General features: G+C 35.2%; 1 protein-coding gene across 3 annotated transcripts; it reads left to right on the top strand.

Moving 5' to 3' along the window:
* The first annotated feature begins 429 nt into the window (after positions 1-429).
* LOC138693452 (RNA-binding protein cabeza-like) lies at positions 430-27,035 on the top strand. Of its 3 annotated transcripts, none has more exons than XM_069817426.1 (11): positions 430-586; positions 946-1,173; positions 3,969-4,223; positions 11,249-11,309; positions 18,567-18,595; positions 20,837-20,955; positions 21,704-21,833; positions 23,007-23,171; positions 23,254-23,382; positions 25,050-25,197; positions 26,693-27,035. In XM_069817426.1, exons 1-11 carry the CDS (start codon positions 574-576, stop codon positions 26,724-26,726), a joined length of 1,311 nt encoding a protein of 436 aa, XP_069673527.1. In that variant the 5' UTR covers positions 430-573; the 3' UTR covers positions 26,727-27,035. The 3 variants fall into 3 exon arrangements, with proteins under 3 accessions (XP_069673527.1, XP_069673526.1, XP_069673525.1); XM_069817425.1 differs by having other exon boundaries at positions 3,924-4,223; positions 18,570-18,595; XM_069817424.1 differs by having other exon boundaries at positions 431-586; positions 3,924-4,223.

Here is a 27,035-nt window from a genome sequence, read left to right as displayed (position 1 = left end):
TAAACATACCTCTCGGCAGAGCGAGCCCCAATCCACTATTATAAATCACATAAAAACGAATACAACATATCTTTGTTTGAACACACGAAAATTAAAAAAATTCGAGTAATAACTCCATAATTACAATTCTTTGCCTTGCAATTTAACCCTATAGGAAGTTTTTTCTCAATATCACTTTGATATTTACAAATTATGTATGTAGCGTTTGAAATATCCGCTCAATACGTTGGGAATATGCATCCATCGACCGATGCTAACCACTAGGTTCGCTACTTTCGCCTCCTTCCCTAGCAGACGACAAAATGTACTTTCGTTATCGTGTTCTTTTGGGAAAATTAACACCATTCTTTTTATTCTCTCAGGAGGGGGGTGGGTCGATGGATGCATATTCCGAACAATTCCCAACGTATTGAGCTTCATGACTGTGTATTTGGTTTGGTGTTCTCTGGTGTGACTATAACATCTGTGATCTGTGACATTGCTCATCAACTCCTATATTATTTCCTCTGCTTCCGGTATTAGAGCCTTTGGAATCCCGCCTAGCATCAACAAGGAAGGACGCTCTGAAAGAAAATGGGGGATAATCGTAAGTATAACTTCTATCAAGTTATATCTTTTCATTCCTGCAATGAATTGTGGCATCCTGAATTTATTATAAAGTATTTTTAAAGTGAAGTTTAAATTTGAGTTCTGTTTTGAATTCTTTGTTGGTAACCGGCATTTGCAATTTGTTCAAGTGCTTCGTTTTTTAATCGCAAAAATACTTGATATGAGATGAATATTGGTAATGTTAAAGCCGGTTTTGTGTATGGAATTATTAAAAAAATTTGGCTGAGTATTTTATGTTTAAATAATACAATTGTGTACCAGAATTATTTTCATTTTTGGCAGTAGGATGATGTGGCGTAGTAGATATATATATAATGTCCACCATTCCTTCTGCAGAATACGGAAATTACAATTCCGGTAGTACTGCGTACGGCAGCTACCCGGGCTACTCGCAGCCGGCTCCAGCTGCAGGTGCCACCGGCGCTGCATCTGCTGCAACACCCAGTTATCCTTCCACACAAAGTTACGACCAAAGTGGATATAATCAGCAAGGTTCGTGGGGGCAACAGCAAAGCTATGGAAACTACGGAGCCACTGGTGACCAGACGTCGTACTCCCAGCAAGGTTGTATGGATTCTTGTTTATAGTATGTACTTGGGTAAAATTCACCTTTATTACGAGTATTATGGCGGCCGATGAACCTTTTTGGCTTTTTTTTTTTCCGTGGACCAAATAATGCAACGCCATAGCGATTTATCGGCCGCCATAATTATTTGTAGTAAAGGTCAAGATTACTCCTACTTGTTCTTGACCTTCAGGAACGAAGTCTGTTTTTCACAGTATTTTAGATGCATTAATACGTAGTAGTGTCACAGAAAAAGGGAGAAGGAGCCAGAACTGCAAGACTTCAAGAATAACTTGACAGAACTGTCAGATTGATTTGAATTTGTTCGGGTTTAGGATAAATTTCAGAAAACGAATCCCTTCCGTAATGTACCTAATTGTTATTGAATTGAATTTGTTCGGTTTTTGGATAAATTTCAGAACACGGATCCCTTTCTTTCCCTCTTCAAAATTCCAACCTTGTGCACACAAAATAAATTATTGGCACTATGCCTTTTCGTAAGCATGATGATGCGCGTTCGACAAATACAGACAAATCTGCTCGTTTTAATATTTTAAGATATAATTGTCAGTATACTGAATGTTCTGGACTAAACCTGGAAATAAAATGAGTCGCTCTGAGGAGGATTTATTTTTAACTGCCTTGGAAGAGAGAGGGAAAGAAAAACAAGCTTTGCACCTTCCATTTCATTTATGCCTTCAATATTACAGCGACTGGAGTCCTTGTAATCTATATATATTGCCATGATTTCCTTTGTTTCGATTTTGGCCTGTATGGGAAGGTCTTTTTCTCTGAATGGAGTCTGGTCATGTGGACAGAGACGATATAGCCACGTGGGTGATCCTCAATTTAAAATAGTGCAAAGAATAAAAATCCGAATGTACAGAACGAATCTGTTGTGGTAAGTGAGCACCTATATTTAAAAGATATTTGGGCTATGATAGGATTACACCAGCTGAAATTGAATGAGCATCCTAGAACTTACTTCAAGAGGTGCCATTTTATTATGTCTGGACTGTGATGGAAGGCAATTTTTAGACTCTGTAAAGATAGGAGTGAATTTATTCTAATGAATTTTCTGTTTGTACATTTTCATCAAGTGGTTTCCTCTTGCAGAATCTGCATTTGCTTTCTGCCGAGTGTTCTATCGGCATATGTCTAGCATGGTTGACTAATAGGGGATTCTGTATTAGTAAAGGTTATCCTTCATATTCAGTGTACAGAGTGAAGATTTCCACTGCTATGCAACCTGCTTTTAGGTTGCGTAGTTAAAAAAAAAAAGGCACTGTATGTATCTTTGTAAACTTCAGATTTGTCTTTTGTGAACTACAAATAGTCTGTCACATTCGAAAGTTGATTGAATTAAGAGGAACTTTTCAGGAAATGGCTGTCTTCTAGTGGTATATACAGAATAGACCCAAAAAATGTATACACTGCTTGTTCATCAATAATTTTGGAACAGATTTAGATAAAATGCTCGTTTTTGGGGAAATTGTGGCTTAATGTAGGTGTTCGAAGTGACCACCATCAGCATCCAAATATTGTCAATGCCTCTGAACTGCTCCACGAACTAAGTTCTGTAATGTGTCCAGTTTGATAGCTGCACATGACATTAAACTTCGATTTGTTTTCATAGCGCATTCAGTGTAGCTGGCATTTCCTGATAAACAACATCCTTTAGGGTCTCCCATAGGTAGAAATTGGTGTTAGGTCTGGAGACCGTGCTGGGTACTCGACAGCACCTCTTTGACCTATCCATCGTCTGGGTAGAGTTTCATCCAGATACATCTTGACATCTTGGTGGTAGTGGGTTGGGGCTTCATCTTGTTGCAGATAAAATCCCTCTTCTCCATACAGCTCTCAGATGACTGGTACAATTGTTGTCTGAAGCATCTCGAGATATACCATACCGGTAACTGTGCCTTCAAAGAACGGCCCAATCAAACCTGGAGGACAAACCATACCACAAATTAATTCCCAGTAAATTGATGGCTTTGTCATGTTGGATGTGAGGATTTTCGGGGGGGTCCAGTACACGCAATTGTGGCGGTTTACAATACCATTCAGTTTGAATTGTGCCTCATCAGACCAGACAATGTTCTCTGCAAACTCCCCATCCTCGGGCACCATGTTTTCAAACCACTCGCAGTATTCAATTCGCTGATCTGGGTCATCATTCATTCCATGCAGTGGTCTTGGAATGTACACCTTCCACTTTGCAGTCTTCAAAATTCGCTGACTCCGGTTTCACGTGCACACTGTTTCACAAACTTTGTAGTGACCATGTAAATGTTGTAACACTGCTGAGGAAGTGGCTGCAGTTGTTGCTGTTCCAGACCACCCAGAATGTCCTTTATGCACATTGTTAACAGTACCATTGGCTTCGAATTTGTACTGAATACATGCAGTTGTTAGACATCTTGAAGGCATTGTTTGATACTCGTTATGCCATTATCGTTGTACCTTGCTAATGTTTTCAAACTTAAAATAACACTTCAAAATCACCTTCTTTTGTTCAAACGACAACCTTGCATCCACCATTTTGTTTTTACACTACACCTACGCGTTCATCTTGTCACTGCCAACTAATAACATTAAACTACAATTTCCCCGAAAATGACAATTTTATCTAAATTTGTTTCAAAGTGATTGATGAACGAACAGTGTATAATTTTTTTTAGGCTAATCTGTATACACCTCAATATAGGGTTTATATGCAGCAATTATTAATATGTATTTTTACTATTAGGAGGCAGTTACCCGTCTTATGATCATTCATCTGGATATGGATCAGGACAACAGCAGCCTCCTCCACCACAGCAACAGCAGCCTCACCATCAAGGAGGCTATCAGTCTAACTACCCTACTCAGCCACCTCCTTATGGTGACCAGAGCAGTGGGGGTGGTGGTGGCGGTGGTGGTGGTGGCAGTGGAGGTGGTGGTGGTCACTATTCAAGCTATAATCAGCAAGGTTCTGGAGGTGGATATGGACAGCAGTCTGGTGGTTATGGAGGACAGCAAGGTGGTTATGGAAATCAAGGATATGGAGGTATGTATGGGTTCTATATCAGCCAGTTTGAGAGTGTGGTTTAAGTTGCTTTGCAGTGAACCAGTCATTGCGAGTAACATGCGTTTGAACACACAAGATACTAGGAACTCTGATCTTTATGAAAACCAGTCTTTTCTTTTTCTTTTGAAGTACTGAAATCACATTTCTTTACCTCGACAGACACTACATTAGCCCAAACATTCAGAGCTGTAGATCATTTTACAGGCTTAAATGTCGAATGTACTGTATACGTCTATACAAAACCAGTAAGATATTGACAGTTCTCTCTTACGCGGGAAGGGAGCGACGTTGTGAAGTTGTGCGGTGTAGCTGATTACACAGTCTGCCTGCTGTGTTGGAACTGAGCAGCTGATGCAGACTCGTAAATTTGTATCATACGGACTCTTTTGACTCTTGGTAAAAGTAACCGAGTCACATTCCAAGGCTTCCAAACGTTATGAAAATTTAAGACATAATTTTATATTAAAAACTAATAATATAGTATATTTACCTTTAAAATAACTTACTACTAACATCTAAAGAAGTACAATTATCTTTGGATGAATCATTGAACCTTTAAATGCCTTTTCCCAACAATTTTGCATTTTGGACTTGGTCACTTTTACCAAGAAACCAATATTATAATAATATGTATAATAATAATGTGGAACAAAATAGTGTGTGTGGTTTATCTGAGCCAGGTGTTTGAGATATTAGTACCAGTAATAATGACGTGAAATCAATTAGGCCTATTTCATTTTATTCCCATGGCTTAAAATAAGGTGAACGAGGATAGTGATCCTATTTCAGATGATTCTACAAGGTGGGTAATAAATTAATCCCTTCGCAATCATATCGCTAAATGGAATTAAGGTACTCAAAAAAAAATATGGACAGGGATTTTAAAAATTCTCTCAGCTTATTGATTTTCCGAGGTATGCTTAAGTAAAAATTTGTTTTACAGAATGATGAGTAACAAAGACAGTGTCTGTCCTTTCCATAAACGTCTTGCCGCCATGTACTTTATATTTAAAACCTAAATTCTTTACGATAATGTGCAGAGAAGAAACACCGCCATGGAAGATTCTGCATCTCGTAGCGAAATTTGTATTTTTTTTAATGCAGCCCGTAATATAAATGCACATGCCGCTGGAATAACTACGAAAACAATAGCCATGACAGAACACTTATACACCAATACTTTCTGGGACACAGTAACAAAGATTACACTCTTTCGAACAAAACAGCTGGCTACCATGTGCTTGCTGTGAGAGTTGGCAATGCTGACCTGACGCCATGGACTCTGGTTGGCTGGTTTGAGTGAGTATCATAGTGATTCCTTAAAGCCTCTGAACTGTCAATACCTTTCTAATTTTGTATAGACTGTAGTAGTAGAGGGAACAAGATTACTCATGTAATTTGTAGCTACACTACATATTCGTTATGGACTTTCTGGAATTTGAGCCCAGAGAATTAAATTGAATGAATTTCGGGAGTGGGCACTACAACCACCACTACGATTTTTCAAGATCTATTGCACTAACCCTCAATCTAGGCACATTTGTGGAATGATGATGGAATGGAGTTAACAATATGACGTAGATGCTTAATATGGGGAAATGGGAGAACCTAGAAATAACCTCCAACTGTGACGTTTGTCCGCCACAAGTGTCGATATGGATTTTTCAACAGTAATCTCACTAGACGTTTTGATTTTATCGATAATCTGCGAGTGGAACACGAGCAGATTTATCTAGAGAAAATCAAAACTCGAGTGGGATTTAATTGACTATTACACGATTAGAAGAAAGTATATAAAGATTAGAAGTAACGAAGTACTCCAATACAATAAAATATTAATTGACTTACGAAAATACAACTCTCTTCAAATGTATTATTGTACCATCTCAACATTACAAATATTACGCTAGATGCATGCTAGATGGCAGTAGTGTCTTTATACAGACACACTAATGATTACTATGCAATAAATCTTAAAATTAAACAATCTCTGTTTTAAGTAACGACGATGACATAAAAAATAAACATGAATAATTTTAAAAGGAATAATTATTGAATGTACAGTTTTCAAATTTGAATGTGGTTGGTGGTTCAATTGATGTTATATTGGACGTGTGCATAATAGAAGTGGAACTCGTTGATTTAGGCCTACATGGTGTATTCAACTTATTCAGGATTTCCGAATGGTGCTCTTCATTTATTTGTAAATCGGATTTCGGAAGATGCATAGGTATGATCAGTGATTTTTATTAATTCTTGTTCTTGAATACCAATGCGAGTCATATTTGAAACTGCTGTGCATCGACTGGAGTGGTTTGTAATTTTATATATATTTTTGACGTCCAGACCAGCGCAGTTTCAAATGTTGGCAAACAAAGAAACAAATGCTAGGGACGCGATAAAATTGTGCGATAAGCAGCCATGATTGGTTGAAATACATCCTTTCGTACTGTTTTATTGGTCAAAAGTAGTATGACGTAGTAAGAGTGTAATAGTCGATGAAAACCCTCAGGCCTAATTTATGAAATTTTGAAAGGAAAGCAATGCATTATATGAGCTTTATATGTTAGACACCGAAGAACTCCTATTTAGTTCTACATCTGTTTTTTTGTGCTGTTTTGAATTTTGTGGATTTTCAGTTTGTTATGTCTGTGAACTGTGACCTGAACTTGTGTATGTTGTTTAATATGTTCTCTAGTTAATCTCAACAATATATTTGTAATTCATTCATTCATAGTGTTCTGGTCAAGGGCAGGCTTTTCACTGCAAACCCAGCATTCTCCAGTCTTTCCTATTTTCTGCCTTCCTCTTTGTCTCCTCATATGATCCATATGAAGAGTCCACTGCAAGAATGATGGATGTCATTTGGAATACATTTTTCAGGAGAAGCGATTGAAAGTTTGAAATCCTTAGCGCTCAAAGCTTAATTGTGATTTTCCGATCATTACTGGACAATGACTATCAGTGTTAATGCCATATAACTCTCTATGCACATTCTATATGTCTTAAGCTATGCATTGACAGTCTTGGTTCATTTTCGTCAAGAAAGTGACATCCATCATTCTTGCAGTGGACTCTTCATATATCTTAATGTCGTCCATGTTTGTGATGACTCATGTTAATTGTGCTTTCTCTGTCATATTATTGCAAATACTAAAAATGTCACACTAGATGTAACACATATTGTTGAAGATAAAACAACATTGATCTTGATCAGACTTACCCCATTCACCAAATGTGTAGTATTTTCAAATTGTACGATTTACATTGTGCAAGTAAACTTTGGTTGCTCAGCTCAACATTGCAAGCAAATTAAGTTGCATCATGGATAAGTACCTTTAAATGTAGAAGTCTTTTCTTTTAAGAAGAAAAACTAGACTCAAATATTTTATGACACTTAAAACAAAGTTATGTTATCTCTCTTTTTGAATGAAGTCTGCACTAGAACTTGCTAATCCTGCACAGAATTATTTCCAGTATGAACGTAACATATTTAACTGAATAAGGTGACCTCTAGTTCTCTGATGGCTTCCGTGGGATTTAATTTTTAAGGTATTTTTGTTAATGTATTGACAGACAATTCATTATTAACTATAGTTCTAAAACATATACAATTTCAAGTTTATTTACTTCTGTAAAATAAATAGATCCCCTTGCTGAAATGATATTTGTATCGCCATAAGACCATTTAAAAAAAAAACTACGTGCACGAACTAAATGGCGTTATAGGGTCGAATTTTAAATATTGTACAGTAGTGGCAAAAAAACTGGACCAACCCTTGTAGCTGATTTCAGAGCCTTGTTCACTCCAGAACACGATAGACTGGTAACTAAGACTTTCGTGGTTCGAATCCTGCCTGGGAAGGAAACTTATTTTGTTCATTATTCAAATTTATTCCCAATACTTCTCGATTGCTGGTAAAATTCATGTTCTGGGAATAATAAGTTAATTAAGTAATCGCTGCAATCGAAAAGTATTGGGAATAAATTTGAATAAGGAACAAAAAAAGTTTCCTTCCCAGGCAGGATTCAAACCACGAAAGTCTTAGTTACCAGTCTATCGTGCTCTGAGTGAACAAGGCTCTGAAATCAGCTACAAGGATCGGTCCGGGTTTTTTTTTTGCCACTACTGTACATAAACATTTGGAATAGTTTTTTTTTGTCATATACTACGCAAATCAATACTATTGTGAACTAGCAGACTACAGGAGAAACAACTACACCTGCAGCGTTATTTAATATATACACCATAAAAAATTAGGCAACTTGTGTAGTTTTCTTAATACGCGAATTTAAGATGACCCCCCATTTTTCAAATGCAAAAATTGGAAGGGGTAAAAAATCCTCGTCTTATATTTGGGTAAATGGGGTAAATTATCCTCTTAATGAAACCAACATGTGTAATATGAAAAACAAACATAAGTCTAACAGGTTAGAAATTCATATTTTAGTATTCAATTCATGTGGATAAATTACTGAGTAATTATGCAGAACTACTCTCCATATTGCTGATAGATGGCAGGACTGTGACCCATTTTCCAGTTGCACACCACTTTGGCTGGTCACGCTGTGGTGACACAATACATTCATATAGCATTCGTGTCTTTATTGCCATTAGTGACAGCAAAAAGAAATGTCCGCTTTTCCTGTGGACACAAACAAAGGCAGTGCAGTTGATGTTGGGCTTAGATGTAAAGTATGTTGAAGACATAGTAAAGACTCGGCTTCCAATTTTGTTGTTGTCTGGCTTTAATCCATTTTTCTTTAACATCAGAGTTCTGTGTAAATTTGAAATACAAAGGTGTATCAAATTGAGGACCATATGAATTCGTTATATTTTTTAATGTTATCATTTTAATAGACTTTATCATAAACCACTCATCTCTGATATGTAACACACATCTTAGCCATATGTGATATCCATAGAAATGAACAGAAACCGTATTTCATTGCTTCCAAAACCGACTCTTCATGAAATATTGAACCATTAAATACGTCGCTAAGGCCTGATTGTATAAACCATTTAATCTTAGATCAGAGGTTAAATTGATCCTTGTTTCAGCTGAACTTGGAATTTTGTGTTGTATAAAGTCTAATCTGAGATTAATTTGTCTCAAACTAAAGTCAACTTTGACTGAAGAAATTTCTCCGATTAAGTTAGATGATCCAAGTTCAGTTATTTCTTTTCTGTTTGAAATATACGAGTGACAGATTGTGTAAATAAAATATCCATTATTATTAATATTAATAGATATGTTAGGTACATTTATATATATATTTCTTTCAATTTCTTGCCTTAATACACAAACATTCTTATATTTTATAAGGCTCTATCGTGTTCAGCAGTATCAAATAACATAACCTATAATTATATTATGTTTATAACAACCATTAATTATTAATAGATATGATAGGTACATTCATAAATGTTCAATTAACTGTATTACTAAACGAAAATTGTCGTTTTATAAAGCTTTATTATGTTTAGCAGTATCAAACACCATAACATAACAACTTGGAGAACAGTCAACCTTCTTCTTATTGTCCGCCATTATTTACATTGCAAAAAAAACCAGTGTCTCCAACAGAGTGTAATACGGAAAGTCGCGAAAAAGTAGTTGTAAAGTCGCTAGATTTCTCATTATCAACAAAGAAAGATTAAATTTTGTCACTATGGGGTGCTAAAAAGGTCACTAAATCCCTATTTAAGCAATATAAAAGTTAAAAGAAATTGTTGTTGAAAAAGAGTTAAAATCGCTAGATTGGCAACACTGAACAAATCTGTATAACATGATCCGCGCGTCACGTATTTCACCTGTGTATGTGATGTTGCCAAATCCTTTTCACATGAACTTAGATTGCATTTGAACCAAGGTAATTTGATCGCAGAAAAGTTTTATACAATAGAAGAAGTGTCTGAACTCTGTTTACTTTTCGATCTTCGATCAAAGTTGATCTTTAGTCAGAGAGTTTTATACAATTGGGCCTACATTTGTCATATGTAAGGCTTACCATCATTGCTGCTGTGCAAAGCAATCTGCTTCATTATGACCAGCTTAAGGCATCACTATTTAGTATGTTCTCTTTGGAAGGGACCATCCTACAATACTGCAACAATTACAGATTCTTCATTTCTATTTTGACTGTAGCCTAGAAAGATTTCATAACATCATGTTGTTTTCTAATGCCAGGCGTTTGACAATAAAGTCATTTGACGTCTTGCACTCCAATATTTTTCAAAGATATTATCATGGTCAGCCAATGAAGCACAAATTTTGAGGTGTTCCGAATCCATTGCTTGGTTTGAATTGCACAAAGGGCAATTAGGGGACTGATATTCCAATTCTATGCAGGTGTTTGGCCAAACAGTCATGGCCTGTTGCCAATCTAAATGCAGCTACAGACGATCGTGGTAAATCGGGAATTAACTGTGGATTATGCAGAGAGTTCCATTTTTTCCTTTGAGATTGCGTTATCAAATTTTGTTAGATTTGATAACATAGCATTGCCCCTAAACATAACATTGCACAGTAGAGTTGTATGGATTCGGAACACCTCAAAATCTGTGCTTCAGTGGCTGGTCATGATAATATCTTTGAAAAATATTGGAGTGCAAGAGGTCAAATGACTTTATTGTCAAATGCCTGGCATTAGAAAACAACAGTAGAGTTGTCATTTTGGAGATTTAATAATAATAATAATAATAATACTGTAAGTGGATTTGCCAGTACAATACGTTTGCAACCTGAATCTTGCTGATAATGATTTAACTTAATTGTAGCTGAATTGAGTTGTGTGTCCATGCATGTTGACCACCTCTGTAACATGACCCTCTCCTGTCTTATTTGTCCACATATTTATGGAACCGGAAAATTCACGTTTGTATATAGAAATCACCACCTGTCTAACTTGACCACTGTAACCGTTATTGTTGAAAATGTCGTGATGTAATTGTACTTTCCTTTAGGATTCCGAATTACTACTTAAATATTTCATTTCCACAGGTCATTCTGGAGGAGGTTATGGTAATAGTGGCTCTGGTGGAGGTAGAGGTGGTGGCTATGGGTGAGTTTTTATTTTATTTTCTTATAACATTATTTGGAAATAAATGTGGGAATTCAGTTAATTATTTTGATGTTATAAATCTTATGATGAAAGATAAATTGACAGTTCTTTTGATATCTTTTTCTTATACTATGGGTTATAAGCTTTAAACAAAAGATAAGTTAATTGTCAGTTCTTTTGATTTCTGTTTTTTATACTATGGGTTATAAGTTCTAAACAAAAGATAAGTGAATTGGGAGTTGTTTTGATCTCTGTTTTTTATACTAAGGGTTATAAGTTCTAAAGAAAAGATAATTGACACGCGCAACTGGGAGAATGTTTTTAAAAGTTGGTAGTAAAATATATATGACTCATGTTTTATGTAGATATCTTATTTGGATATCTTGTCTGTTGTATGAGTGTGATCCTTAATATCGACATGTGGGTGTGGTAGTTACGTACAAATTGTCTGCGTAAATTTTACATACTTGAGATTTGTAGATGCCCCATGAGCAGCTGCTGCCATACAGATGATTGTGTTGCAGGTTTTTCATATGTGCTCTATTTTTTGGTAATGATGCATAAATATAATTTGTAGGGTAAGCTTCAAAAGTAAAAGGAAAGGGGAATGTAAGTGCATCGACAATGAAAATGCTAATGTGTAGGCTGAGAGAAGGATCAGATTCTTAGTTTTATTCTCAGGTGAGTTCTGGTTTGAAGACAGGAAGTGCGGGATTGAAAACATAAGTTTTTCTGTGTAACTCTCACTTGAAAACGTTACTTCCTTGTTGAAGTAATGGTGACTTGGTAATCATTAATAAATGCTAAATATGTATAGAAAAATTTTCAATTACTTACAAAAATATTCTCCTGGTTTGTAGTCTTTACTTCCATTAACGTGTATCATAAGCAAGAGTTTTGAATTGATTACTTTAAATGTGATAAATTTGTTTCATGCTAATGAAGTTGTGCTACCATTAATGAAAATGGTTTTTTCTTAAATCTCAACAGGTTCTCATAAAAAGAGTAGTGTATTATATATTTGACATGTGACAAAATGTGTTTACATAACAGTTGTTACATACGTTCATCGAGATGAGTACATTATCAGTTTAAAATTGCAAGAGTGTCTTGGTCTGAGAATGTGATGGAGGGCCATTATTAATAATTCATGCAAGCATTGTTACTAACAAAAAATACTTTTGTACACAAAGTATAATGAAGGGGGAAACTTGCTAGCTGTTAGTTGACAAAAGTGGTTTGGTGTTTGTGATATAGAAGTGAAATGGGTATTATAAACAGAAAGACAAAACACATTTCAGTTTTTTTTATAAGGCCTTTGTAAACAAAGGGCCAAACAAGGTACAGAAGTTATGGTGAAAATGGTTTTGGTATTGTGGTATCAAGGTTAGCCCTTAAATGTAAGAGGTTGTTGATAAATTTTTACGAGGTAATGAAAGGTTTAGTAGTGTTCCTCTTTTTGTATAAACTATTCCTTACGAGAAAGGGACAGCAAAATTTCCATCCCTGAAACCCGTGAATCAAGTCTTGTGTGAAAATGGCACCTAGGAGTGTACAGTCACTGAGGATACATTAGGAATCGACGAAGACTATCATCCATACTTACTGTGAGACTTTCCTACCTGTCTGACGTCCCTGTATGAGTTTCCTTCTGCTCATAATGGTACAACCCAAAGAATTTTATTCTCTTCGGTTATCGTATGTTGTTTTGTGAGTTAACTGTGAACTGTGTGAATTTACATTGTCTGCAGCTATGCTTTTTGTGGGCAGGTAGGGATTCCACATTTATGAGACACTCATATACATTTTATTTGGCGTTCTTCCCCTTCAAACTTGGTAGATATATATATGGAAAAAATATTAAGCATATCCTTTCTACATTACTAAATTTAAGAATTCCAAGAATTTTTGTAGTGATATATGTACCATATGCAATGAGAATACTAACTTGTCATCTTCCAGTAGTATTTACCAATCATCTGTATCCAGTCATGTGTAACTACCACTTCATTATCTGAGGATGACATATGTATGGATCATACAACATGTAAGGTGGAGTATTTTCAGCAAACTATTTTTTGAGGTCTGATAAAATAAAACTTCTTGGAGTGAATCAGATATGTTTTTAAACTACCTAACAGCTTATGTATTTGGACTTTCACAGTGACTGTGATTGAAAATCATGATCTTACTGGAGATCGAACCTGGGCTGCCTGGATGGAAGACCAGCACACTAGCGCTTAAGCCACAAATGTGGCTTGTTTGTTTATACAATTGAAGTTATTTTTGAAAAAAAAAAATCATTCTGCAGGTGACCTCCACTTGCAGTGCAGTACTACTGGAAACTTGTCCTGACATCAACACACATCTCCTGACCAATGTATTCGATTTCATATCTAATCTTGTTCTTCAGCTCTTGAATGTCATGCAAACTATGGGAGAACACGATTTGTTTGAAATGCCCCCATAAGAAAAAATCTGGAGCTGTCAAATCAGGTTGAATGCCAAGGCCATGGAAATCACCAGAAGATGATGCATCTGGGGAAGAACCTCTGCAAAGCCTGCAAAAGTATTTGAAACAGTATTGTGTTCTATAGATTACATGATATTCAAGAGCTCTAGAACAGGATTCAGTGTCAAATTAAACACTTTGGTAAGGTGCTAATGTTTTTGTGCCGTTGACAAGTTTCCAGAAGCAACTTCAGTAGTGCATTGGAAGGGAAGGCCACTGAAGGATGAGAGTTTTAAAAAATCTTCAATTATTGTGTAAGCAAACAAAATCCAAACGTCTAAATAAGCTTTTAAGTTGTTTAAATACATAATTTGATTCACTCCATAATGTTTTATCACACTTTAAACGAAAATGTCTACCTTGCACAATCTAACAACACATATGCATACTTCAATAAATTACAGTAATTAGAAAATGGCTTGGGGTGGGGTTGATGAGTGAAATTCTACTTTCTGCTATTTTAAGGTAGCGGCTTCATATTTTGGACACTTCATCTCCTTCCTATAATTATTCTTGTATATGTTTCATTGTGATCATATTATTTGTAAAATTTTGCTTATTTTCAAAATATCTCCTTATAAAATTTAAGTTTCATCCATGACTTTTTTTTTTTTTTGCAACATCTCTGAAATAACTAAGCATGTAGAATTTTAAATTTATATCTTTAAATGGAGAAAATATCTTCTACGTTTTTTTAACCACAATAGAACTTGGCGTAAAAATGTCATATTCCTATCATCAAATTTTTAAACGAAATGTGCTGGAGAAAAAAAGTGTGAGAGAACAGTTTATAAAGATAATGTGTCATTTAAATATGACGGAATTTTTATGCTTCCAAGTGCAGCAGTCCACTGAAATGTTTTCAACATAAATGATTATAATTTTTTTACAAAAAGCGAAAGTGCTATCTTTGATTGAAAATGGCCAGAATTTCACCTGTCCCCCTCCCCTCACCTTAAGAAGTACATCAAATGAGATGGATGTGCCTCGAATCTTCAACAAAATGTTCAGCAAGAAAATACAATTGCTTTACTTCGGATGGTACAACTGTTGCATTCCAAAATGTTTTTAATGTTTAGTTTGTAGCTTTGTTAGAGTTTTTCGTATATATGTAGAATTAGAGACAATCACAAAACAGCATCTTGAACAGGCCCATTTGACCTATTAGAGGTAACCTGCCGCTAAGTTCTGTAGAATCAATATTTTTCTCTAATATGCAATACAGAACATTGAACAGCAGATGTTTCTATGTAAATATTAGGTAGCTTCTTAGTGTAATGAAAACGTAGTCTGCTATTTCTTCAAATACAATAATCGATTGACATGTTACAATGCTGGCTTATAATACAGTATAGCATCGAACTTTTAAGATTTATAAATTTACTTTTTTCTGTAACATGTTAAAATTACATTTCATTTAACATTTAATGAGAAAGCATAACATGGTTGTAAATTTAGATTGCAAATCAGTTCATGTGCACAGCTTGGTTTGAGATTATTTAGCATGTATTAGCATGGAAACTCGATTTTTCGAACATTCTGTTAAGTTTTTATCTCGAATTGACTGATTATCGGCATATTTCATAGGGTATGCAATATAAGCGTAGTTGTTGTCACGGTAGTTTCTTATACTGTAGGATTACAAATTATTTACGGTCCTTTTGACTTTCTACTGCTCCTTTGAAATCGAGTTGGGGGCACATACTAAACATTTAATATTAAAGTGAAATTTAAAAGTTCAAGAAGCTTTGTGTACTGGAAGTGGATTCAAACATTAAGATGTTTGCAATTAACATTGTTTAATTTCAAAGACGTATGTGGTCTTAACATAATGGCGAAGTGTATAAAATTAACTTTGACATCATCCAATTTATAACTTAACATTAATTAATTAGTTAAAAAGTTCCATCTCAGTGACTTCTTTTCTACTAATGTTCTAATGCTTTGTATGAGGAGAATGGAATAATTATTGATTTAAGGCAGCTAATTTGTGTTTTATTAGGAATGTAGTATGTGGAATTTTTAGTTTGCAGATTCCCTCTAAATTCTTGTGTTTACTTCATCGCATGTACATTTACTTTTGTATAATTGTGGTTTGAATACCTGCAAAACTTTCCTTAAGATTTCTGCAGCAGATGGACTCTCATTTTGTGGTTCTTTGATCATGAAAATGAAATGGACGACAGTTGTATTTGTGACTGTATGATAGTATTGTTCATTAATTCTTCACAGCTTGACAAAATATTGCTTCTTAAGGTGGATACACACTTTGTGAACGAACAAATAACATTGCAAACATTTGAGTTTGATCATTATTTACAGTTCATGTACAATGAAGGTTTAAATTATTTCACCTTGACTGTTTTAGACAGTAAGTTAACAATAAAGGAAGTTAAAAGGCAGTGTTGTCAGACATTATTCGAAAGTCGTAGATATTACTCGATTAAACTACAATTGCCGATCACATGGGGGGTGCTTGTGTATGTTTGTGTGTGCTTCTATTCGCCTGTTTGAGATATGGGACAGGAAGTATTGTATGCTTCGGTTCTATGATAAATGGAACACTGCACTGAATTAACTCTGTGCGTGAGGGAGGAATAAAAAACATTAATTTACATTTTTTACTCTACATAATCGTGTCGAACAGCTTGCACTCCTTCCTTGGTGATACTTTGTACCTCGTCAGCTATCGATGACAACAGTTAAATCTCGCGCGTTTTCATCCATATTACGAAACTAGCATTCATTCTCCGATTCGTCAACACCTATATTTATTATTACACTTTCAACATGTTTCATTATACCCTCTTCAGCAGTATTCATTTCTTATTTCACATACTTTATCACAGGCCTTCTTTCTGTCTTTCTTTGTGATTCTTCTTATAGCATTGTGTGCCATTCTTTTAGTACTCTGAGATTAACACTGTCAACATTATCTGGTCCTTCAATAAGACCTGCAGCCTTAGACATAAAAAAATTGACCTATCATGAATGTTACAGCTCTCTGACCACTCTCTGCTGCTTTCCTATAGTCGTTCACTACATTTTCCACTGTTCTTACACTTTTCCCTGCAGCTGCGGCTGCTCTTTCTGTTGCTTTTTTCAGTGGAATTACTAGTACCTTTCGTTTTCCTGCATGCAGAATTGCACTGCGTTATTTTTTATCATCTGACCGAATTCTTGGATGTTGGTATTTTGGAATTTCCATGTCGCAGTACTTCTCTTCAAATAGAATTAAAACGGTGATGATGCACTCACTGTGTCATTGTGCATACTGCACCGACTGCCCTCGAAGATTCAGAGCGATACCACACTGCCAGTTCATAATAGCTAGACAGAAAAAGTCTGGACACTAAAAGCCAAGAATGCCATCAAGTGTACTAGAGTGGATGTAGTGTGCATTTGGAGGGAGTTTGAGCCTGGTTAACAAGACTTTGAAACCTGACAGTAGAGACCTAACCACATGGACTGGAGCATGCTGTCTGATGTGTCTGTGCCGGATAAGACTGTTAAAGGTATCAGTATCTTTTGAGTGATCTTAACTGTACTAAGAAGCGTCAGCACAAGGTTTATGTGATGCTTACTTCCATGATCATGCCTTAATAATTATTATTATTATTAGCCACTGGCGTGGCTCAGTCGGTTAAGGCGCTTGTCTGCCAGTCTGAAGTTGCGTTCGGGAGCGGGTTCGATCCCCGCTTGGGCTGATTACCTGGTTGGGTTTTTTCCGAAGTTTTCCCCAACCGTACTGTGAATACAAGGTAATCTCTGGCGAATCCTCGGCCTCATCTCACCAAATATCATCTCGCTATCACCAATCTCATCGACGCTAAATAACCTAGTAGTTGATACAGCGTCGTTAAATAACCAACTAAAAAAAAATAATTATTATAATTTTAATAGTTGTATCATACATAATAATTGCAATAGTTTTTAATAAATACATTAATCGATTCTTATTGGAAGGTCAAATAATTGAATTAGCATGAACAATTGCTGTCTTAACTCAGATGTGTATTATCAGTTTTTGGAATCTTCTAACCAGGTCTAAAAATATTGCAAACATTCACTCCAGTAAACACTTAGTGGCATTTTTAACATTCATTATCTAGCTGTCTAATGATAAGTGTCTTTTAGTCTACTTACTGTTTATTGTTTGCTGGAAAATTTCCCAAAGATTGTGTATTTTATGTTTGTGATAGCATTGAATATGTGAACTGACTAAACTTTTTAAGGTTGTGTAGGCTTGTTAAAACATATTGCAGTCGAAATGTGTCCTGTAATATAACTACCTATGGAATTTTAATATGATCTTGATTTTTTAGTCACATAGAATTTTGAGGTTTTCTAATTTTTCTGGTAATACTGTAAGTGCTTGTTGCCTGATAATATAATGTATGTTTTTTACTAACTTCTGCTATGAAATGGGTAGAATACATGTAATTGTGTGAAAATTACGTATAGGTACTTCGATTTTCATGTAAATCTACTATTTCTTGAGGGTTTGTCCCATTATGAGCAATGACAACTTAATGAAGTTTTCCTCCATTCCCCATTCATGAGTGAGACTTGACAACAGGACAAGTTGTTACATTGGATAGCTGCAAGTTTGTAACCAGGTGGTTGCAGCAGTGACTACAGTCGGCCCAGGTTCGCCGTTAAGCCAGCAGGATCAGACCTCACACTCTACGAGCGAGAACACATGCACGCCACGTACTGATTCAGTGTTATTGCTTCTGTTTTAGCAGTGGCGGCAGGGGTGGTTTTAACAAAGGTAAACGCACCAGGATACAAACCTGGTGCCACTTATTTGTTTTAATTTTTTGGATTCCTGTTAACTACACAGTATTGAGGTTTGTTTTCACTAGTTCAATGGCACATGCTTAATCACCATATTGGTAGCTTAGAAATATAAAACTGGCTTTAGTATACACGATATTTGAGCTCATTTATTCTTTTTGAAAGTAATGTCTGAATTGAAGTATCTTTTATGTTATTAATATTTGTCACTATGATTGTACTTCCATGATTAATAGAGAGAAATTATTGAAGGGTGATTTCAATATCCCTAATTTCTTTGTGTATATTTAACGCATTGCTGTTTTATTACATATAACTGTACATGGGAAAGTGCATTGATTGTCTCGAATTTTAGCAGTCTTATGAAGTGTAATTAGTAAGCAGAAATTGTAACAGTATTTAAAATTATTTTTCTCTGCTTCCAAAATGGAATCGCTGTGTCATCAAGCTTTAGTGAAAACAGGCCACATGAAAGGACTCCTTACATCTGACCACTTGCATTATTGAGTTAAAAAAAAAGTATCCGGTTTTATTTTTGTAAAAGTTAATATGTTTTATAGGACAAATGTTCAGTTACTGAACTGTACTGTAGACTTTCAAGCTTCACCTTTACATTCAAACTAACAAGTGGACTTCTAGTTCGTAATCAAGACTGAGCTTTCATATAAGGTGCAGTTTATCTTTTGTTAATGCATGTAATGTAATTTTTTGCTTGCAATAAATAAAAAAAAAAATTATTATTTTTAAAAAATGTTAATATTTGTCTCATGCAGGTGATGATAATGTCACATTACAAAATAAGAACTAATTTGAGAAGTCAGATGTGAATGTAGTCCTTCCATGATATCCTTTAATCAGCAATCTGGTTCAACGATCTTGTTTGTGCGAGCGTATTTACCACCATAAGCCCATTGTGATCATTACTCACGTTTTGCTTGAGGTTATCATTCTTACTTCGGTAGGGTCTGATACATACATTCAACCCCATGTTGATTGAAACACCAGAGCCGATAGGCTACTGGCACATTTGTATGGTGTGTGGTGATCAGCACAAGAATATCATTGGTTACTGGGTAGCACAATATGGATTGAATCCAACCAGAAGGGATAATCATGGTATATGTGTTCATATCACATTGTGTACAGCAATCTGTAACTTTAATTATGATTATACATATATATATTTTGGGGTTGTGCTGATGTTTAGAAGAAAGTACTTCTCCTGGCTTTTCTTTAAAATACTCAAATTAAAGGGATAGTAAATGTAAAGCATCTTGCTTTGGGATAGTTCTTGATTTGGAAATCCTGACTCTTTCCAACATTACTTCAGCACAGCCCTAACTTCTGAATCAATTCAAAATTGAAATGTAGTTGACATGACTACGAGTACATGTATTGGAGATGAAAAGTGAGTATTGGAATGTTACGTAATGCACATACAAGTTTTGCTTCCACTGTGTTGCTTGCTTATTGAGTATTTAAGCCCAAGTGGGATGTGGACTACTTCAGAGGTATAAATCTGGCGTTCCCCCTTAGTAGTCATTACTGACATTGGTGATGCTCATGTGAAGAAAGCCGTATGGATGAGAAACTGTTCGGTAATGTCCACCAATCTTAATAAAGAGTTAACAGATGTATGAACTGCTTAATATAATTAATAGAAGATTGGACATGAAGTAAATTGGTTATCAAATAGAATGTGAAGTTACTGATTATAACCAAATGACGTGTATATGCAAAGACATAACTGGTATTGAAGAGCTAATAGAAGTGCAGAGCTTCAAGTGACATGGGGTTTGTTGCGTATACAGACACATGATCTAATAAACATGCCGTCGTCTGTTGTTCATTTTCATATATGCATTCTGTTATGGTTATAATATGGCCTTTTGGTGGAGCAAGTATTGGTGAATTTAATCATATATTGTAGACTTATGTGCAATGCATGTGATAGGTAGTCTTACAAAAGAAATTAATAAAAAAAAAAAAGCATAGAATCAAGTTTGGTATTTATTTGGCAAGGATGTTATTATTGAACAAATTTTTTAAGTTCAGAACTTCGGAGCATGTGCAGAAAATCATTATAATTGTATATTCCCCAGTAGAAGTGAAGTACTAAGTATACTTAAAGTGTTAAAATTAAATTATACTGTAATTTACATTAGGAATGACAATTTGTTAATGCAGTATGATTCATACGAAGCCTGTTTTACAGGTTACGGGGATCGGGGTGACATGATTACCCAAGAAGATACTGTTTTTGTGTCAGGAATGTCACCTGCATTAACAGAGGATGACATTCAGCAACACTTCGGTGCCATTGGTGTTATTAAGGTAAACCATGAAAAAATCCAACACTGCTTGAAGTATTACTCAGTATAACACCTCATTTAAACATCTCTTTTTTGAGAGTAGTAGTCTTTCCTCCCTCCCCCCCACCTCATTTTGAGGATTTCCCATGTTGAAGGATACCCCTGAGTACTTATCTCAGAGTGTTTTGTGCAATAAATGTTCTTCTAACGATCTGTTTATTCTTGCTAATGATGTTATTAACCCTTGTATCCCATATTATAGTTTGTGTGAAATTGCATTTGTTTAGATCCTCAATCAGTTTAAAACTGAATTTGGCCATTGCTCCTCTGTCCACACCTGATGTTGACAAGTGAAGCAAAGGTGCACTGCCTGCTGATGATGTTTTATAACAAGAGATTCTGTTCTAGTCTAGTATAGCTGAAAGGAAAAGCAAGTATTGGTAAATTTAATCATATACAGCAGTCATATCGTGATCCTGTCGAACTTCTAGTCATAGACATCAATAATTTCCAACTATTTCCGTTCTCATGCCTGGTACAGACTTTCTAGAGGAAGTGTAAAATTACATGTACCTTAAAAATATTTTTTTGACAATAAAAAGGCACCTAAACATATATACACTTACATTTTATCACAGAAATTGCTCTTACAACAGTATGTGAAATTAATGGCATATTATACAACAATATTCAGTTTTAAACTGACTGGAAAGTATTTTCACCTTGGAGAGAATAATTTAGATCTCTGTAATATGATTTTCAATTTATAGATGGATAGAAGATCGGGGAAGCCAAAGATTTGGATGTACAAGGATAAGATAACTGGTAAACCAAAGGGGGAAGCTACTGTTACATACGATGATGCCAATGCAGCAAGATCAGCAATAGATTGGTTTGATGGTGGGTTGTAGATGAAATTATACTATATGTAACAATGATATGTAGTACAACTGCCAATGTGTATTTGTAATAAAAAAATTGTACAAGTCGCTGTTACAGAGGAGCAACGACGTAAGTGTAACATAGAATGTTATTCAGGAGAAACAGAAAAAAATAATAATCTTATTTACATATAAATATGTATATTAATAAATATTTGAAAAATAAATATAACAATAGAAAATAAAGTAAAATATTATACATTTTGGTTACTTTTAAATAGTACTAGTCAGATAATAGTACATTATGCAACGAGCCTATAATGGTAGTAATTAAGACGCGAGTATGTTTGTTTATGAAACGAGCACAAGCGAGTTTCATAATTTTCATACGAGCTCGACCCTATTTCTAACTTGAAATTATTCATAAGTATTCATGTTATGGTTATCTAAGTGAGGAGCGGAACTGACCTTCTAAATTGTGAGATGTGCGCAGACGCGAAAGTATTGATTTTTTCTGAGGAACGAATGTCATTGACCTTGATATAATCTAGAGAATAACATGAACATTAATCTTGATATAACCTGGAAATTGATTGAGAATTGAAAAACGAGATGACAAATTGAATTTATTTGAATATTATTTACAATTAACGCTAATTATTATAGTAACAGACCATAACCTTCTGCGACAGTATTGGATTTTCAGCCTTCGTGATGTTTCGCTAGTTGTCTTTCGATTGCATATCCGAGAATAATCGATACTTGCGGTTTTATAATGCTACAATGGTGATTTCTCATTGGCTGAACAACTGAATTATAGTGAATAGGTGTACTTTAATGTGGTGCATTAAAGGACTACTACTAGGTGTACAATTACTATATTTCGGCATGGTCGAGCATAAAGGTGTTTTTAATATTCACCCCAATTTTGCAGTTGCATCGTTCTTCTGTAACAGCAAAGTGTGTAAATAAATCTTCCTTCTGTGGTTTCATTTTCCTATTCTTGCTATCTGTCTGTTCTTACATAAAATTACTCTAATTACCTGCCCTCCCCTAGAAGTAATCTGAGAAGTTAGAAATAAAATTAGTGTTTAAATACAAAAGCTTTGCATCATCTGTACTATATTGTCCTATTACATAATATATTATGTTGTGAACACGTTTTATATTAATCTTTTATTTCTGCCCTTAGGAAAAGATTTCAAAGGATCCATCATCAAAGTGCAAATGGCTCAACATAAGAATAATTACGTTGGTGGACGTGGTGGTCGAGGTGGAGGTCGTGGTGGCGGTGGTGGTATGGATAGAGGTGGACGTGGAGGAAGAGATAATGTTCGGGTAGAGAGTGGTGGAAAAGGTATAATTATTTAACTTATTTTGTCTCTTAAGTGTGAGTCCATTTGTTCTTACGACAATTTAATAATTTCAATTTAATTTAGGTTTTGGACGTGATGGTGATTGGAAATGTCCTAATCCAGAGTGTGGGAACACAAATTTCTCATGGAGGACTGAATGTAATCGCTGTAACCAGGCTCGTCCTGAGGGTATGGGAGGTGGAGAGCAACCTGGTAAGTTGATCAAGTGCAAATTCTGTGCAGTGTTTTAATTTTTTTATGAAAATACTTTGGTGTTGCCAAAAATCTGCTTAGGACTAAATTCGCATTTTCAGCACAACTTTATTCTAAGAAAATAGCTTTTGGAATTACTGTCTTTCCATCTGATTGTGTACAGATTTTTCCTGTATATCACTGACCTGAATTCGATAAGTGTATAATAATTTTACCTGGAAACAAATGCAACATTTTAAGAATTTATATGCGTAATAATGGTACTCATTTTAATGCTCCCTTGAAGTTGCTATATGCTCGAAACACTTTGGTTCCTCTTTCCTTAGTCAGGTTGTCTATGCGGATGACGTGAATATGCTAGGAGAAAATCCACAAACGATTAGGGAAAACGCGGAAATTCTAGTTGAAGCAAGTAAAGCGATAGGGTAGGAAGTAAATCCCGAAAAGACTAAGTATATGATTATGTCTCGTGACCAGAATATTGTACGAAATGGAACTATAAAAATTGGAGGTTTATCTTTTGAAGAGGTGGAAAAATTCAAATATCTTGGAGCAACAGTAACAAATATAAATGACACTCTAGAGGAAATTAAATGCAGAATAAATATGGGAAATGCGTGTTATTGTTCGGTTGAGAAGCTTTTGTCATCTAGTCTTCTGTCAAAAAATCTGAAAGTTAGAATTTATAAAACAGTTGTTCTGTATGGTTGTGAAACTTGGACTCTCACTTTGAGAGAGGAACAGATATTAAGGTGTTTGAATAAGGTTCTTAGGAAAATATTTGGGGCTAAGAGGGATGAAGTTACAGGAGAATGGAAAAAGTTACACAATGCAGAGCTGCACACATTGTATTCTTCACCTGACATAATTAGGTACATAAAATCCAGATGTTTGAGATGGGCAGGACATGTAGCACGTATGGGTGAATCCAGAAATGCATATAGTGTGTTAGTTGGGAGGCCGGCGGGGAAAAAGACCTTAGGGGAGGCCGAGGCATAAGTGGGAAGATAATATTAAAATGGCTTTGAGGGAGGTGGGATATGATGGTAGAGACTGGATTAATCTTGCTCAGGATAGGGACCGATAGCGGGCTTATGTGAGGGCGGCAATGAACCTCCAGGTTCCTTAAAAGCCAGTAAGTATTAGTAGTATTCCTTAGTCAGGTATGTTTTTCCAAAGACTAAGAATCTTCTTTCGTTATTTGGTATCACAACTCTAAGGTTTTTGTGTCGGTAAATAGGCCAGAAAATTGTTTATAGGTCTCTTGTTCTGATTGCTGCCATTGGCATGTCTTGGACTATCGTGTGATTGTCAGAGGTCAGTTATGTATTTATTATATGAGTGACCTCTGTTAGGAATTATTCTGTTTTTACGATCATTACTTTGTCTGAACAGAACTAGTTTGTCTATAATGCCACATTTTAAATTTTATGTTTCAATTCGACAAATCATAGCCACTTAAAATGCACATTTTAAAGCTCTTAACATTGTTTGTTCTTGTTGATGTTCAGTTTAATATTGAGATCTTGTTAGTCATCATCATCATCTTCCTAACAAGTATTAGGCCAAGTGGCCTGTTACGGTCTCAAACTAGATCTTGTTAGTGAAGATTTTAATATACACGATTTAGTAACTGTTGAAAGTATGTAATTATATTGTATTTTAAGGTCGTGGTGGACGTGGTGGTGGTGGTCGTGGAATGGACAGAGGAGGATTCCGAGGTAGAGGGGGTGGAGATAGGGGAGGTCGAGGGTTCTCTCGAGGAGGAATGGACAGAGGAGGACGTGGACGTGGTGGTCCAATGAGAGGTGGAGGGTAAGTTACTCACTGTTTACTTAAATATTTTGAGCTAATTGTTATTTCTCTGCTAGATAAATAACTTTTAACTGCAGATAAAAGGCTTCATCCTATTCATTATCACCTTGGCTGAGGATTGTGAACCAACATTAGGTGTGCAAGTGAAATGTAACTTTTTGTTCTGTTTATAAGTACAACATTTTGCTCTACTGCTTGGGGAGGAGGTGTGAAACTGGTGAAATTTTGGTTAATTTTCTTTTCTCTCTTTTCTTCAAAGTGTAAAAGGTCTTACAATTTTATTTCGATGCTAGGAACATAAATTTTTACTGCATACAGTAGAACCCCGATTATCTATCACCCTATTAACTGATTGGTGGATTATTCGTCTGTCATTCCTTCCCCCCCCCCCCCCTGCAGAAAAAATATTTAGTCCTGTACATTATATTAGTACGTATTTTTTTTTTAGAGAGTGTTATTACAAGCCTTTGCCCTGACACAGTATGATGTACTGTTTGAGTGACCTGTCTAACTTCTTTGCAAAACATCTTCCACAAGTGCCAAAAGAACACATGTTGTGCTAAGTATCGAAGAAAAGAGCAAGTAATTGAGTGGTTTTGGAAAAGAGGAAGTGTTGTTCATCTCACATCAGAATTGGAGATTGGAGTTACAACTGTGCGAGGTTTAACAGAAGAAAACAAGGATAAAGACTATAAATTACTCAAATCTATAACATGAGACCTATACTTTCCTATCTTCCCACAGACAGCTATCATAGGGAATTTCCTTGACCCTTAAAAAGCAGTCATTAACAATTAGATTTAAATTAATGAGCTTCTGACCCACTACCTAATGTGTTAAAACACGTGACCATGGAAGAAATTACGAAACTGCATTGTGCACTTAATTTATGAAAGACTTTTTCGATTAACGGTCCAGTCCACTCCCTTCATTACCACGGATAATAAAGGTTCTACTGTATACTGTTGTTGACAAAACACAGTACCATTTTTTTTTTATAAACTAAGTACTATCGAAATTAAAATGAAACACATTTAGTGGAAACTAAAATTTATTTACATAAGTATTATTGATTTTTCTAAATTATTACTATGTTTTTTATTACATGTTCTATATACAATGGTTGACAAAAAACAATACCATTTTGTTATAAACTAAATACTTTTGTTCGAAATTTAAAGTCAAACATACTGTATTTAGTGGACACTAAAAATTTATTTAGGGCCTATATATTATTATTTTGTTCTTTTACTTTATTTTGTGTCGCTTTTTTTTAATAACCCAATAACCATTCATGTGATCACAATAAGATTTAATGCAAGAATGGAATGAATTGTACAAAATGTGAAGTCTCCACCTTAAAAATTGTTGAAAACAGAAATTTCGCCCTCACTTCCCATTATTTGGCCTATTAATTATGATGTATTGTTACGTTATATGTGTGTGTTTATTGTGACTGTTTTATACAAATTACTGTCATTCTGATGTGTTACAGTGACCGTGGACGTGACAGGTCCAAGCCATACTAATTTCATTATTGATGTTGGTACGAGTGATCGCCAGAAAAGCAGTGTGCAGTGACTGGTTTATGTACGAGACATCAGCACACATTGTGTTGATTGTGGACATAGTATCTACCAAACATTTAATTTTTTTAAATAAATATCCTTTTGTATCAAGATGCACTTGAATAAAATAAAATGTTGTTCTAGCAACACTTTAATTCCCACTTCAATGTGTACATTGTGTATTGTGTATGTTTGTAGTTTCTTTATAAACATTAATAACTTTGTGAACAATCACATTTCAATTACAAATAAACCGTACCATCACCATTA

The sequence above is a fragment of the Periplaneta americana genome, chromosome 17 (assembly GCF_040183065.1).
Source record: "Periplaneta americana isolate PAMFEO1 chromosome 17, P.americana_PAMFEO1_priV1, whole genome shotgun sequence".
Lineage (NCBI taxonomy): Eukaryota > Metazoa > Arthropoda > Insecta > Blattodea > Blattidae > Periplaneta > Periplaneta americana.
This window is presented reverse-complemented; position numbering and strand designations above follow the sequence as displayed.

Bases quoted from the DNA above. Each gene is read 5' to 3' on its own strand.
- LOC138693452 (XM_069817424.1), top strand. The intron at 1,174-3,923 runs GTTGTATGGATT...TTTTACTATTAG, and splicing joins GACGTCGTACTCCCAGCAAG to GAGGCAGTTACCCGTCTTAT. The intron at 11,310-18,566 runs GTGAGTTTTTAT...CTTCTGTTTTAG, and splicing joins GGTAGAGGTGGTGGCTATGG to CAGTGGCGGCAGGGGTGGTT.